At 41.5% G+C, this 17,517-nt stretch overlaps 1 protein-coding gene across 3 annotated transcripts in view; it reads left to right on the top strand.

Annotated features, from left to right (window-relative positions):
• Positions 1 to 17,517, top strand: part of exoc4 (exocyst complex component 4) — a 572,850-nt gene that overhangs the window by 491,992 nt on the left and 63,341 nt on the right. For all 3 annotated transcript variants that reach the window (XM_063073038.1, XM_063073040.1, XM_063073041.1), the window contains exon 12: positions 6,593 to 6,748. In XM_063073038.1, the coding sequence (XP_062929108.1) occupies positions 6,593 to 6,748 (156 nt within the window). The remainder of the gene's footprint in view (positions 1 to 6,592; positions 6,749 to 17,517) is intronic.

Raw genomic sequence — 17,517 nt, 5'->3', positions numbered from 1 at the left:
ATGCGGCCCCTGAAATTATTGAGAGGGCGCTATTTCAACGGCTGGACAATTTTCCTAAGGTGTCAGCCAAGGACCACACTAAATTACGAGAACTCGGAGATTTACTCATGGAGATTTAAGGTGCTAAAGAAGAAGGCTATTTAACTGGCCTGTCATATCTGGATACCTCACGCGGAATTGGACCAATTGTGGACAAGCTTCCATTTGGGCTGCAAGAAAGATGCATGTCTATTGGCTCAGAGTACAAGGAGGAGAACGGTGGTGGATTCCCTCCCTTTGAGTATTTCAGTAGGTTTGTGTGCAAGAAGACGAAGAGGCGAAACGACCCTAGCTTCATGAATCAAGGCAGCACCACAACTCACGCCAGCCCAGTCAAACCCATTTCGAACAATTTTGTCATCAATAAACCTGTCTCAGTGCATAAAACCGAAGTCTCCGCAATCAACGATGACCCTAGCAAGAATTGTCCATTGCACGACAAACCCGACCCCCTCAAAAAATGCAGAATGTTTCAAAACAAACCCTTTGACGAAAGAAAGGCCCTTCTCAAGGCAAAAAGGATATGTTTTAAGTGCTGTTCCTCTTCCTCCCACCTCGCTAAAGAGTGTACGTTCCCCGTAAAGTGCTCGGAATGTAACAGCACTAATCACGATGGGGCCATGCATCCTGGCCCGTCACCGCAAACTGCCAAGGCTCCTCCACTCCCACAAGAGGTTTGCGGGGAGGGAGAGCATCACTCTAATACAACTATTGTCAGCTCGAGCTGCACAGAAGTTTGCAGTCCAGGTCAGTCAAGCCGTTCGTGCTCAAAGATCTGCCTCACTAAGGTATACCCTAAGGGAGCCAAGGACAAGGCCATCAAAGCCTATGTAATTCTGGATGACCAGAGCAACCGCTCACTAGTGAGACAGGAGTTCTTCGAGTTGTTCAGTGTAAAGGGTAATCCATTCCCATACTACCTCAGAACTTGCTCTGGCATCGCAGAAACATATGGCAGGAAGGCAGAAGGCTTCCAGCTCGAGTCGCTGGATGGCAAAGTCGTCATCAGTCTTCCTCCACTCTTAGAGTGCAATGAGATATTAAATACCCGATCCGAGATTCCGACGCCAAGCACGGTGCTACACCAGCCCCATCTCCACCACATCGCCAAGCACATCCCAGAACTGGATCCGGAAGCAGAAATACTCCTGCTACTCAGAAGAGACGTTCTTAGGGTGCACAAAGTCAGACAGCAGGTCAATGGACCACACAACGCCCCCTTCGCCCAACGTCTGGATCTGGACTGGGTGGTGATAGGAGAGGTGTGCCCTGGCATCGTACACAAACCGACAGTTAACACACTCAAGCCTAAGGTGCTAGAGAGAGGCTGCAAATCAATTTCTCAGCCCTCCACAAGTGTTATGTGTATTAAGGAAGCTCAACAAAGGCACGAGCGTAGTAAGGTAACTGAGAAGACACTGGGACAGTCAGTCTTCGCGCAGACTAAGCACGATAATAAACTTGCTCCATCGGTGGAAGACGCCATCTTCTTAAAAATAATGGACACAAGGTTTTTTAGAGATGAAGCGAATAACTGGGTCGCCCCACTACCATTCAGAGATCCATGCCAGCGCTTACCAAACAACAAAGAGCAGGCAGTCAGCCGGTTCACATCTTTACAACGAACCCTGAAAAGGAAACCTGAGACCAGTTACAGAGGTTGTTCTACTTCTACCTAAAGACTGATCTGGAGACTAAGGTTCTATACCATGTTTATAGTGACCTTACAAAGATCAGGCGGGGAGCGTGTTGCCCTTAATGCATTTGTTTGACTTTGTTGGGTCTACGCTTTAAATAATTTGTTGGTAACTATTTTCTAGTTAAAGTTAAAGGTTGATCATTATGTTACCGTATAACAAAGGTAAATTCATTGTCTATGGTATATCATGGCATGTGATGGCATCACCTCCGGTTTCGCCGCATCTTATGTGTAACCTCTGGTTCAGGAAGATGTGAAGGTGGGTGCCATGCGTGCAGCATGATCGTGAAGATCTCTATGTCTACCCACAAAGAAACATTATAGAAGCAACGCCTTTTCACCTGTCACGTACCCCATGACAGGAATAAAGAACCAGCAGAGATGGAAAACACTTTGGAGTCCAGTATTGCTATTACCTACTAATATTTATTAGTAACTATGCAATACAGTAATATAAATGTAGATAAGTCAAACAGGTTAGCAATGATTATATATATAAGTGAGTATATCAGTAAGTGTGGAAATATATATAAAAAACCAAGCTTCTTCAAGTCTCGGGGTAAAAAGATACAGTCTTACGATGATGAGTAAAGTTCAGTTCAGTTCGTGGTATTGAGTTGAGTAGTGATGGAGAGAGAGAGAGAGAGAGGGAGAGATTTGAGTCTTCAGTTGAGCTGACGCCGTCGATCTTCTCGTTGTCCTTTGAAATCCTTTAAAAGTCACCGACTATGACCACAACAAAAGGGGAATGGTTTTCTGTGGTGGAGCTATCACCCAGGCAAGGGTGGACACATGGACAACTCCCCACCAGTCAACCCCTTCTTTTCACTACAAGAGCCACTGATTGATCCTCCCAAAAACCCACTTTTTCTGCGGGCACAACAAAGCTCAGGCAGTGTCCAAAACATGTGTCTGAGGTCTATATTATCTGACCTCCTATTTATCTCACCGTACTGGATACCAGCTGTCATTCAAATAACTCCTCCTTCTCTTCTCTGTATAAGAAATGCAAGCAGGCGATGTCCTTGAGAAGTATCAACAGGCTGCTGGAAAATCATAACATCAAGTGTCCATCAAATAATGCTGCCTTCGGTCACCATAACAACTTACGAGCTGCTCGGTGCTATTTCCAACTCAGCAGAAATCCAAAAGTTATCCAGTTCTTTCTCATGCCTTAAAGTGACAGTCCAACTGTTAGTCTTCGTCTCTCTCTGTTCATAAGCACAGTTCATAGGGGTAATTCAGGACCCCGTCACAGACCATACGATGTTAATGTGGAAGAGTGCACAGTAAATGGTTGACCTTATTACGACTCTGTCTTCATTGGCTCCGGTTTAACTTGGTGTTTAGTCAGAGTTTCAACACACTGCATGAGAACACTACAGCATCTGATGAAGGGTCTAGGCCCAAAACATTGACTTTTTGTTCCCCTCTGTAGATGCTGCCTGACATGCTGAGCTCCTCCAGCACATTGTGTGTATCACTGTAGATCACCAGTATCTGCAGTATCGCTTGTGCCATTGTTTAACTGTAGTTTTACATATCAAACTTTTATCCCAGTTTACTCAGGCCAGACCTTACTCATCCTGTTAATGTTGGCCCTTCTCCAATTGCCTTATTTTATCTTGGTGCCGTTAATACTTTTCCATACAATAGCTCTTCCTAAAGCTCATTCTGATCACATTTTTTGAGATGTTTCTTGTTTTCAAGTGCTTTCATTATCTTGCCCCTTCTATATCTATGATCTTTTCATTTCTGTCAGCAAAGCTTCTCAATGGGTGAGTAATATACTGATCAAAAATATTCTCCTAAATGCAGGAACCCCTTTCGTCTATGCCAGTAATTATATTGTTAATTCTGATGAATCCCTTATTAGTAATTTTTGGGTTTTACACTTCTCTATAATTCCTCTTCAAAGTTCCTCTTTAATATTCTTCAGGGATGAAGTTTGCCATCGAAACGTTGGTTATATTCGATACCTATACCTGGCTTGAAGCCCAAGAAGAGTTTATTCATCCTTAGTTTGTAGGTTTGTTTGCCAATGGAACAACCCTACTATCAAGCAGCCAACCCAAGCTACCAATCTTCTCTTTCATTTCATCCTTCGAATTATTTAAGAATAGAGAGATCTTGGAATGTAAATCCATAGTTCCCTGAATTAGCTATAAAAGGTAGGGAAATTTGGATTCTTTTCTCTAGAGCATGAGAGGCTAAGTGGTGACCTAAAAGAAGTAAATGAAGTTCTTCTAAGAGGTATAGATAAGGTTTAAGATGAGAATCAGAATCAGGTTTGTTATCACTGACATGTGTTGTGCAAGTTTATAGGAAATTTGCAAGGCTTTTTTTACCTAGGATATGGTAGGTATTTGGAACATGCTGCCAGAGTGTGGTAGAAGCAGGTTCAATGGCAAAGTTTAAGAGGCATCCAGATAGATACATCAACAAGCAAGGCAGAGAGAGATACCTTCTATGTGCAGGTATATGAGATTCATTTAGATTGGCATCATTGTCGGCACAAACATGATGAGCCTGTTCTTCAGCTATACCTCAGTACTTATGCTTATTTATTTATTTGCGATGTAGCATAGAGTAAACCCTTCGAGCTGCACCACCCAGCGGTCCCACAACCACGATTAACCTCAGCCTAATCACAGGACAATTTACAATGACCAATTAACCTACCTGGTCTACCTTCGGACTGTGGGAGGAAACTGGAGCACCCTGGAAAAACCCACGGGTTTCATGAGGAGGATGTACAGAGACGCTTACAGAATGGCGCCGGAATTGAACACTGAACGTTGGAACATCCTGAGCAATGCTAGCATCATGCTAACTGCTACACGCCCATGATATGTTCTATTGTATGTACATGTGGTGATAGAACCACTTTGACCCCTCCCCTGTCTCTGACTTGTATTTCTCCAGCACCGGATAGCAGAATTTCCTCCAACTGAATATTGGGAAGAAGAAGCTATTTTTGGTTTCTGTCACAGGCTTCATTTGTGAACAAACAACTCCATTCCCCCTGGGCAGCTTTCTAAAATTTAACTAGACTGTTAACAAACTTGATATTACAGTGAGCCAAATATACATTTTACAAATAAAACTACATTTTCCCACCTCCTCAGATTTACTGTCTCAGCTCATTTGTGTCTCAAACCCAGATCCCTGCCTCTGATATCTCTGAATGGCTATTACAGTGCACTCTTGACTGGCTCTGTAAACTTGTCTTCCTAATCTCTGTTGATTGTGTCCTAATTCATGCCAGGTCATATTTATCCATCATCTATGTCATTATCTTGCTACCTTATACTTTTCCTATTTAAAGATGACCTTGATTTTAAAAGTCACATTCTCATTTCTAAATATCTCTGTCATCTTGTGCTTTCCTGGTTCTTTAAACCCAAGTTACCCCTGATCTCAGAATTCTGGCTTCTTGCACATCCTTGAATTTAATCACTCCACCACTGACAACCACACTATACAAGGTGCCACAGTAGCATAGAAGTCAGCATAATACTACTGCAGAATTAGCATTCAGGGTTAAATTCCTGCTATATGTAAGGTGTTTGTATATTCTTCACGTGACCCTGTGGGTTTCCTTTGGGTGCTCTGGTTTCCTCCCACAGTCCAAAGACATACGGGTTAGTGTTACAAGTTGCTGGTGTGCGATGTTTGTGCTGGAAGCATGATGTCACTTGCAGACGCCCCTCAGCACATAATCGGACTGTGTTGGTCTTTGACTGAAATGAAACAATGTCTTTCCTTTTGCTGAACACCTACGCTCTGTCCGCCAGAGAAAGCAGGATCTCCCAGTGGCCACACATTTTAATTCCATGTCCCATTCCTATTCTGATAGGTCTGTCCACGGCCTCCTCTACTGTCAAGATGAAGCCACACTCAGGTTGGAGGAACAACACCTTATATTCCATCTGGATAGCCTCCAACCTGATGGCATGAACATTGATTTCTCTAACTTCCGTTAATGCCCCACCTCTCCTTCGTACCCCATCCCTTATTTATTTATCTATCTATCTAGCTATCTATTTATTTATTTATTTTTTCTCTCTCCTTTCTCTCCTTCTCTCCCTCTCACTATACTCCTTGCCCATCCTCTGGGCTTCCTCCCTCCCCCTTTCTTTCTCCTTAAGCCTCCCGTCCCATGATCCTCTCATATCCCTTTTGCCAATCAACTGTCCAGCTCTTGGCTCCATCCCTCCCCCTCCTGTCTTCTATCATTTCGGATCCCCCCCTCCCCCTCCCACTTTCAAATCTCTTACTATCTCTTCTTTCAGTTAGTCCTGACGAAGGGTCTCGGCCCGAAACGTCGACTGTACTTCTTCCTATAGATGCTGTCTGGCCTGCTGTGTTCACCAGCAATTTTTCTGTGTGTTGTTTGAAATTCCAGCATCTGCAGATTTCCTCGTGCTTGCGTTTTTCATTGTATACTTTGATGTTTCAATGTATGTGTGATAATGTACATATCTTTACCTTCAGCTGCTGATTTAATTATCTGCATTTTTCCACATTTCTTGCTCCTTTATACCTGTCTCATCAACCAATTTTTCTTGTAATTCCAACTTTTTCCTTCATGTCATATTCACTAATATGTTCTATGTACCTCTCTGTTAACTTATATTTAAAAATGTCTTTCATCTTTCTTTAGGTATTTAACTTCATTAAAGGAGTTACATAAACAAAAATTATTAATATCTTACCAAATCCTAGTAAAATAACAAAAGACATATTTTTTCAGTAGGAGGTTAAGATAATATGAGAATTGGGATAATTCCGACACCAAACTGTCTTTTTTAATAAGCGCTTTGTAAAACTAGATTCTCATTGTCATTACAGGAGCATTGTTCAATCAGAAGAGAAACTGGTCATTAGTGCATCATGGGTAAAGGATGAGGACATCAGTCGGTTGCTCACATCCCTCCCAAGCTGGACAAACATGGCTCAACCTAAACAGATGAGGCTTAAGCGAGAAGATGAGGAAGACTTTACAAGGTAGGATTTACATTTTATCTTTTAATCTCAGATTTCTTCATTCTGAGCCAAAGAATATTTCCAGTTCTACTGTATTCAAGTTGATAATATAAAAGCGAGATAAAATAAGAAATGTTCCACTATGATAAGAGAATGAAAAGATATTTTGAATTTATGTGCCTTTTAATATTCTTAGCTGAAATCATCCCACCTTGTTCTCAAACCATATGATAATGGTATATTGTGAAACAAAAAGATGAAACTGAAGGAAGTTGTATTCATATCAAAAACTCCAGTTGGGATTAAATCCATTGAGCATACACTGTCTAGAAATACAATTTATTTACAGGTACAGTGTAGATTAGGTCCTTATGTTCCAACATGCCACACTTCCCAGCAACCTACCTATTTAACCCTTGCCTAATCGCTGCAACCTACCTATTTAACCCTTGCCTATTCACTGCAGCCTACCTATTTAACCCTTGCCTAACAGCAGGACTATCTACAATAACCAATTAAACTACTAACGGTATGCCTTTGGAATATGGGTGGAAACCGGAAGGATGCAGAGAAAACCCACATGAATCATGGGGAGGACATACAAACTCCTTACAGGCAGCGTTGGAATTGATCTCGGAACTCCATCGTCCTGATCTGCAGTAGCATAGTACTAGCCACCATGGTATAGTTCAGGGCCCCAAAAAACCCTTCCAGACCTGTGAGTCTGTTGGGGTCACCTACTGTATCCAGTGCTCCTGGTGTGGCCTCCTATATATCAGTGAGACCCGATGTAGATTGGGATACTGCTTTGCCAAGCACCTATGATCTGTCCACCAGGAATTGTGGGATCTCCCAATGGCCACCCATTTTAATTCCACTTCCTATTCCTATTCCGACATGTCAGTCCATGGTCTCTCTACTGTCGCGATGAGGCAACACTCAGGTTAGAGGAGCAGCACCTTATATTCCATCTGGGTAGCCTATAACCTGATGGCACGAAAATTGATTTCTCAAGCTTCCGGTAATAGCCCATTCCCCAACTCATTTTCCCCCTGTCTCTTTATTTTCTTACTAGCCCATCACCTCCCTTTGGTGCTTCTTCCCCTTTTCTTTCTTCCATGTCCTTCTGTCCTCTCCTATTAGATCCCCCCTTTTCCAGCCTCCCACCAGCTTCTTACTCTGACACCTCATCTTTTTTTCTCCAGTCCTGATGAAGGCGCTCAATCCGAAACATCGACTGTTCACTCTTCTCCATAGCTGCTGCCTGGCCTGCTGAGTTCCTCCAATATTGTGTGGGAGTGTAATTAGGCCATTTGGCCCATCAAGTTTAGACACAATATAAAAAAAACCAAGGTGATCAAAAAATTACTCGAGAAGCACAATTAGGATTCAAAACAAAGCCAATTGGAAATGTAAACCATAGTAATAGTCTCTATAGATAATTTGTAAGCCTGGTCACATAAGAAATAAGTCTGTGGAGTGAATGGAAAACAAAGAGATGACAGCTGAATTAAAAAGGTATGAAGGTCCTTCGTCTCTGCGGGTGTTCACGGCTTCTTTCATCGTGTTAGTAGTTCAGTTTTCACTGCTGTCAGCCATGCAAATTCCGGGTGGAGACTCTGGAATACCATCGCACACAGTTGTAGAAGGATTCTCCATTGATGTTTCCATAACAGTTTTGTTTTACCAGTCAGTGCTGTTAGCCTTCAGTTGAACTACCGAACCTGGAGGACCAGTGGAACACTCTTAGTCTGGCCTCTACCCTTTGACATGTGTGGAATGGGTGTCCCTACTAAGAGCCAAAGCACAAAGCCATGACTCCTACCAGCATAGCACTCCAGCTCATTGAGGCACACAAGGCTCCAAAACCTACAAGAAGATTGTGATCCTCTTGGAGAGAGATTGCAAGTATTGTCCCGGAGTAGCCATAAATTGGGAATCGAAGGAGAGGAAGGAACCTATGTTCAATCACCAACTGGTGGAGACACAGGCTGACAAGGCCTTTGGTCCTAATGATTCAATTTAGTAAAATAAATGAAGTGTAGTGGGATAATTGATGTGTCGGTTTTAATTTTGCAAAACTTCTGAAATTGGGGATAGATCCGAGCGAATGGAAAATATTGAATAAAACTCTGTTCAAAAGGGTGACATACAAAGGAAACTACCAGCCAATTAGCTTAATGTATGTTGCAAAGAAAACATTAGAGCTACTAAAAAAGGTGTTTTAGCAGTGCACCTTGAAAAATTCAACTTAATCAGGCAAATTCAACATGGGTTTGTAGAGGGTGTGTTTTACCAGTTTCTTGGAATTTTTCATGTAAACAGCATATTCTGCAGACAGAGAACAGGTGCAGAAAGTAACATACTGGATAGAAGACTAGCTGATTAATAGGGAGGAAAAAAGACTTAAATAGATATTTTAATAGTTGACAAGATAAAATGAGTTGTATTCCGCGTAAATCAGTATTAGAGTTTATAGGTGACTTGAATTGAAGGTTTAGTTACTAAGTTTGTTGACACAAAGAAAGTTAGAAACATAAATTGTGAAGCAATAATGAGGCTGCTATAAGTATGTAGAAGATTAATCAAGTCAATAAAGATACAGCATGGAGTACAATGTAGGAAACTGAGAAATTGTTTATTTTGGCAGGAGAGGTGGAAGTCTGCAGACCTTTGAGGTGCTGAGGGAGCTGGTTATCCTAGTGCAGGATTCACAAAGACTGGCAAGCAGTTACAGCAGTAACTAGGAAATCAATAGGATGCTGCTGTTCTTTGTTAGGGGAATTGGATGCAAAGGTAGGGAGGTTACGCATTAGTTACGTCAAACATTGGTGAGATTGTGTATTGTAGCAGTCTTCTCATTTAAGAAAGACCATCACTGTGTCAGAAGGAGTCCAAAGCAAGTTTTATGAGGGAGGATTGAGCTGGCTGGTCATGTACCTGCTGGAGTTTAGAAGAGTGAGGAGCAATATGTTTGGAATATACGATCCTGATGGGTCTTGGCAGGGTGGTTATGGGAAGTTTGTTTCCTCATGTGGGAGAATTCATGTCTGTGTGCCACCATTCAAAAATATGAGGCAATATGGGGTAATCCATTTAAATCAGAAATCAGGTGGATATGTTTTCTCAGAAGATGCTGTATTCTTGTTTGGACTATCAATATAGTAGATACGAATAAAGAATAGCTTTACTTGAAAACTCTATATTGAAACATTAGTGAAATGTGTTGTTTGTGTCAATATGTGCTGGGTGCATCCGCAAGTGACATCACAGTTCCGGATACCAACACAGTATGTCCCTAACTTACTCAGCCTAGCCCACACGTCTTTGGAATGTGGGAGGGTAATGGAGCATTCAGAAGAACTGCATACAGTCACAGAAACAAGGTACAAATTCCTTACAGACAGTGGCAGGAATTGGATCCCAATTGCTGATCACTGGTCACAAACGCTGTAAAATGTTACGCTAATTGCTGCATTGTCATGCTAGTTTTATTTATTTATTGAGACACGGCATAGAATCGGCCATGTCGCCCAGCAATCCCCTGATTTAACACTAGCCAGTTTTCAATGACTAATTAATCTGCCAACCGGTACGTCTTTGGGATGTAGGAGGAAACCGGAGTAACCGGGGGAAACACACGTGGTCACAGGGAGAATGTACAAGCTCCTTACAGACAGCGACAGGAATAATTTTGTTTTATTAAAGTGGTGCAGCCTGCGCAAGTAGTAGAGAAAGAAAACCAAAGAAATAAGCAGTTGTACAGATAACAATGCATCTTAATGGTGTAGAGGATTACATAGCCTCAGTGCATGAGGTGATTGAGGGAAACTTGGATGCATGATGGAATACATCACGCAAACACAAGGAAATCTACAGATGCTGGAAATTGAAGCTACACACACAAAAAATGCTGGTGAACGCAGCAGGCCAGGCAGCATCTATAGGAAGAGGTACAGTCGATGTTTTGGGCCAAGACCCTTCGTCAGGACTAACTGAAAGACGAGATAGTAGGAGATTTGAAAGTCAGAGGGGGAGAGGGAGATCCGAAATGATAGGAGAAGACAGGAGGTGGAGGGATGGAGCCAAGAGCTGGAAAGTTGATTGGCAAAAGGGATACTGGAGAAGGGAGGGGATCATGGGATGGGAAGCCTGGCGGGGGGGAGAAAACCCGGTTTCGTACCCCATCATTCATTCATTCATTTATTTTCCCCTCATTTTTTCTCATTTTTCTCCCTCTGCCCTCTCACTCCTTGCCCATCCTCTGGGTTCCCCCCCCCCAGTGGACCACTTTAGAGTAATATCGGCAAGTGGAAGCATGACAGTTCCCTGCCCTTTCACAAACCACATTATTTTATGGCTGAAGGATAATAAAGAGTCTGTCCACTTTATTGAAAAGTAAAAAATCCCATAACTGCAGTTCAAACATTGATAAGATGTTAGTTAGCAAATGCCATCCTCCAGTTAGGAAAAGTAGACATCCTTTGGGCCTTGAACATTAACCCTCCGTTTACAAAGTATATAAGCCGGTTGGTGGCCTAGTGGCATCAGCGCCGGACTTTGGAGTGAAGGCTCTCGAGTTCAAATCCAGCCGGCTCACTTGCACACTTTCCATCCGTGCTGGGTTGAGCATCGAGCTAGCCACTCGGCCTCGTAAAAATAAGAAAGCCTGCTAAAAACACCGTCAGTGACGGCGTCCTGATGACTCCACTCGAAGTTAAGGGTTTTCTTTTCCTTCTTCTTCTTCTTACAAAGTATATATTATCACTGATAACTGACAGTAACATTAATAGTCTGGTAAATGTGAAAAAACAAAACGATAGTTCTCCATAATGCTAAAAGGGAAATAACCAATGGAATTTTAAAAAAAGGAACACTGGGCTGAGAGTAGTTTATATTCATTAAGTTTTCTTTAAATTAGGGTTTCTATCAGCAGTCTTGACTCTACAGCATGGATTATGGCTGTAGCAGAGATCGTTGTATGATTATAAAGAGCCATCTGAGATGGTGATTAGTGTGTTAGTTACTGAAAGGCAATTATCTCTGCAAGACTTTATTTCAAACAATAAAAAGCAAGAATATAACCATTTAAAAAGTGTAGTGAGAAGTCTGTATACTTTAGCTAAAGTAAGCATTGAAATGAGCTGGTTCTAATTAAATTTTTAGATTTAGCTTATGTTCTAGAATGGCTCTGGCTATTGGAACCTTCAGGCCTATGGTTTACCAAATGATAGCATAAAAAATGCTGGGGCAGGAGACTTTTATTTATTTATTTATTTATTGGTTGTGATACAGCACAGAATCAGCCCCCTTCAGTCAGTGCTGCCCAGCAATCCCCCAACTTAACCTGAGCCTGACCATGGGACAATTTACAATGACCAATGAACCTACCAACCGATGCATCTTTGGAATGTGGGAGGAAACCAGAGCAGCCGGAGGAAACCCATGCAGTCATGGGGAGAACGAAAAAACTCCTTACAGACAGCAGAGGGATTTGAACCCAGGTTCCTGGTACTGTAAAGCGTTGTGCCAACCACTAAGCTACCATGCTGCCCCTTGTGCACCCTTGCATGTTAGATTTACTTGAAATGGGCAATTAATTAAAGTCTCTTCAGGATATGAATAGATCTTTTCCTTTCTATGCTATGCTCATGTCATCCTTAATGCCAAGCTCTTACTGTTCCTTGTAGTGAAATGCTTCACTAGTGAACAGTCATATGAAAGTTGTAAACTTCACAGGTAATATATATATTTGTAGTTCACTGGACACCCATTGTCATCTATATTTAATTTTAGGCATCCCAGTGTGGTGGTCGGTGCAACGCTTTACAGTACACCAGCTGCAAGATCAGGATTCAGTTTCCGCTGTCTCTGTAATGAGTTTGTACATTCTCCACGTGACCATGTGGGTCTCCTCTGGGTGGTCCAGTTTCCTCCCACATCATGCACCGGAAGCATGATGACATTTCAGAGCTGCGCCCAGCACAACCCTCATGCAAACGAAGCATTTCGCTGGATGCTTCGATGTACATATGACAAATGAAGTTCAAGCTAATGTAACAGTGTTCAGCTGTCTTTAATAATACCAAATAGGGTTAATACAACATTTACAGTCATCCAGTTTCAAGGGTATGAGCCATATCCCTCTGTGTCATCAAAGTCAACGAGAAGGATTAACATTCTATACCCTTTCTCATTACAAACCTTCAGAAAGCAATGACCATTATAGATGTTTTCTAACTATGTTGTACCTTAAAGGTTAAAAAGGGTAGGATGAGTTTCAGTCACATAGCATACATTTGAATGGCAGCACTGACTTCCATTTCTCCGTTCATGGCTTGGCCCATCCTTCCATTTATCACACTGTCAGAATCCTGAAATAGAAATATCTTTTAAGTGTCCAGAAAGAAGCAGGGTAAGAGTGATTAATTGTACTCACTGACACATTACCGCAAGTATTTTACTAAGGGGCTGGGGCACTTGGCGACGAAGTGGGCAACTCATGTTTAAATGGCCTGGGGTAGCTTTGGTGAAGCGTTGCAATACATCAACTCCCCATTGTTATGAATTTGTCAGCAATTTTCCCTTAATATGATTGAGAGCTGCAGGGTAGCTAGTAATATGCTAATTGATGAGCAGCACTCTGTTTTCTGTCCTTACCAGTTAATTCTCTTGGCTTTTAGGTCTCTAAGCAACTGATATGTACACCATTTCAAAAAGGTTACTCTCCATAATAATAAGCATCTTGCAGTAGAACAACAGCTGACAGAATTCATTAGTCTGAGATTCAAAAGCAGCTCCAGTAAACATGTCTCTACAAATCTTCAAAGCAGCATTATATGCAAGAGAAAGACAGTGATTTTTCAACCACTGACCTTTTAAAAGAGAATTTATATCGTTTTCTGACTTCTTCTTGCTATTAGTTTTTTTTCAGGTGTGCCGTTGTCAATAATTCATTCTCTCGTTCATTGGAATTGCAAAATTATACTTTTACTTCAGGCATTTCTTCTGTAAGGGGAGAAAGAGGATTAGGGGTCTCAAGTAGTTATGTGTTAATAGAGATTCTGTGCCATGAGATTGTCAACTGATTGCTGCAGGGAAAGGGTACCAGTGTTAATAATACTTAATACTCACTCCAAAAGCTTTTCAAAATTAATGTTTCCAGCTGATAAGAATATAATTGTTGGAAATTTTGAAGACTGCAAATGCTGAAAATGCACTTTAGTTCTGTCAAAGGAGCAACTGAGCACTTCATATTGATGACCCTTCATCAGAATCTTTCTTTGTATAGGATATAAAGTTGGATGGGGAAATTATAAGTTAAAAACTTGCTGAAGCTTAGTCCCAGATGTGGACTGGACCATCAGCCTGCATTTTCTGTTCTCAGCTCTCTCTTACCCCATCCAATCTTTTATATTCCAACGGAGCCACCTCTGCTTATGAACCTTGTACCCACCGAGTCTTTGATGGCTAAACCACCACTAAATTAAAGTTCAAGGTAAATTTATTATCAAAGTACATATATGTCACCAGATAGAGCTCTGAGATTTATTTTCTTGTGGGCAAACTCAGCAAATCTATAGAACAGAAACTATAATAAGATCATTGAAAGGTCAACAGTATGCAGAAGACAACAAACTGTGCAAATGCAAATATAAATAACAATGAATAATGAGAACGTGAGATAATGAAATAAAGAGTCCTTAAAGTGAGATCATTGGTTGTAGGAACATTTCAATGATGGATCAATGAGTGTAGGTATTTCCTTTTATTCAAGAGCCAGATGCTTAAGGACTATGAACTGTTCTTGAACCCGATGGTGCAAGTCCTGAGGCTCTTGTACTTTCTACCTAATGGCAGCAGCAAAAAGAGAGCATGACCTGTGTGGTGGAAATCCCTGATGATGGATGCTGCTTTCCTACGACACCATTTCAAGTGGAGATGTCCTCAATGGTGAGAGTGCTTTACCCGTGACGTACTACACAGAATCAGCTAGCTTTTGTAGGATTTTCTGTAGGTGTTTCCATATCAGCCCGTGATGCAGCCAGTCAATATCCTGTCCACTACACATTTATAGAAGTTTATTAAAGTTTTATATGTCGAGCTGAATCTCCATGGACTCCTAAGGAAGTAGGGTCACTGCCATGCTTTCTTCACAAATGAACTTTGTGCTGGGTCCCGGACAGTTCCTCTGAAATAGTAACACCAGGAATTTTAAGTTGCTGACCCTCTCCACCTCTGATCCTCCAGTGAGGGTTGGCTCATGGACCTCTGGTTTCCCTCTCCTGAAGTCCATAATTAGCTGGCACTATTGACAGCCACCTGCTTTTTTCAGGCATAATTTATTTATACTACTCTGAAAAAAAAAGCATCCCAGTCATTTATTTTTGAATAATTAACCTCCTTTTTCTCTGTAGCATCCTCACATGTGTTGTTTCCCACCTCCATGTCTATCAATTTGAGTTTCATTGTTTAAATTCTTCCTTCTTGCCTTTGGATATACTACACTCCTGAAAATCACTTCAATGGCTAAAAACATAAGACAGGTAGACATGCTGGGCAAGACTTGTGCATGTTTTTATTCATTTAGGCTGTGGATTTAGCTAGCAATGCCTACCACTTTTAACCCGCAAATTGAAATGACAGTTGTGTATAATATATTCAAACATATACTGTATATAACCAATCATGATTATGGGGAGAAGGCAAGAGAATAGGTTTAGGGGGGATAGTAAATCAGCCATGATGCAATAGCAATGAAGACTTGATGATCCAAATGGCCTAATTCTGTTCCAATGTCTTATGGTCTCATATTGGATGATCTAGAATCACATTAGGCCAGACTGCAAGGTTGCCAGACTTCTTTCCCTGAAGACATCGGTGAACTATATGGGTTTTTAAGACACCTATAGCTCAACTTTTAATTGTTCCTTAGATTAGAAAGAAGAATGGAATGAGGGTACAGTGCAAGGGGCAGTGTATTTAATCTACATATTCTTACTTGGAGACGAGCAAGAATGCAGACTTAGAACCATAGGGAGTGGTTAGTTCAAACAATCTTGAAACCAACTTCCCTCCCCCAAATATCATGTTCCATTCATATTTTGATAATGGGTCTAAATGAACTTAAGTGCTTGTGTTAAATAACTTTCATACATTTATGGGAAGCTGTTAAGTTGGCAAATGGGTTGGAGGATATCAAATTCAAATCAAGTTAGATCAAATTCAAGTTATATTATCATTCAACCATACATGAACACAGCCGAACAAAACAGCATTCCTCTGGGGCCAAGGTACAAAACACACACAGCATATTCCAAGTAGCGAGCTAAAAAATAGTCATGCAAAAAAAAGCACATACATATAGTCCGAGACCCTGAGCGACACGTCCAGCAAATTCTACAGATTACTGGCAGTGCACAGCCATTGCAATCCAGCCTGTCATATATTGGTGTATTAAGGTAGGAGGCGACATGCTGAACACATACACTGACAGAGCAGTTTGACGGAATAGGCTTATTCTGTGATTATGAAGTACTGTTTCTGCCATTTAGAGACACTACAGATATTAGCTAATAAGATATATGAATCCAGATGATGAGAAGACATATCTGTAAAACTCCCATTTTGGAGTAAATGGTCTTCTCCTCAACCACGCTGGCAGAACCAGATTGGTACAGTACATGTATAACATATATTTATTTAACAAAGAGTAAATCTCATCAGTTATCCTGAGGGCAACTGATTTAAATAATGTCTTAATGCTCCCTGTGCATATCAGTCTGAGGAGTGCAATTAGTGGTGAATGACTGAATGAATTGAGTGAGAGCTTTCATGAAGGCTTGAAATCAGGTTGCTGAAGCAGATTGGTGCCAGGAGAAATAACACAGAAGATAAATGGCACAACACCAAAGTCTTTGACTTTCTCTAAAGAGTGATCTGTGTGGCTGCTATATTAGCTAAGTATAAGCACAGTTGCTGTGTTTGAAATTTCAGAGGCTTTGTATTTGTCACGGTGGAGGCAAGATGATCACTGCATGTACTCAGTGAGCAGCATGCAAGAGTAGATGGCACACTTTAACAATACAGAGTCACAGAATACTACAGCACAGAAAAAGGCCCTTCAGCCTATCTAGTTCATGCCAAGCTATTAATCTACCTAGTCCCATTGACCTGCATCAGAACCATAGCCCTCCATACCCCTTCCTTCCATGTACCAATCCAATCTTCCCTTAAATGCTGAAATCAAAGTTGCATCCACCGCTTCTGCTTGCAACTCGTTCCACACTCTCTCTGCACTCTAAGTGAAGAAATTCCCCCTCATGTTCCCCTTAAAAATATTACCTTTCACCCTTAACCCATGACCTCTAGTTATAGTCTCACCCAACCTCAGTGTCTTAGCTATAGTCATAGTCATAGTCATACTTTATTGATCCGAGGGGAAATTGGTTTTCGTTACAGTTGCACTATAAATAGTTAAATAGTAATATGTAAATTATACCAGGAAATAAGTTCAGGACCAGCCTATTGGCTCAGGGTGTCTGACCCTCCAAGGGAGGAGTTGTAAAGTTTGATGGCCACAGGCAGGAATGACTTCCTATGACGCTCTGTGTTGCATCTCGGTGGAATGAGTCTCTGGCTGAATGTACTCCTGTGCCCACCCAGTACATTATGTAGTGGATGGGAGACATTGACCAAGATGGCATGCAACTTAGACAGCATCCTCTTTTCAGACACCACCGTCAGAGAGTCCAGTTCCATCCCCACAACATCACTGGCCTTACGAATGA

Source organism: Mobula hypostoma, chromosome 20 (genome assembly GCF_963921235.1).
Source record: "Mobula hypostoma chromosome 20, sMobHyp1.1, whole genome shotgun sequence".
NCBI classification, from domain to species: Eukaryota; Metazoa; Chordata; class Chondrichthyes; order Myliobatiformes; family Myliobatidae; genus Mobula; species Mobula hypostoma.
The sequence above is the reverse complement of the archived record's forward strand: the minus strand, read 5'-3'. Positions and strand labels throughout refer to the sequence as shown.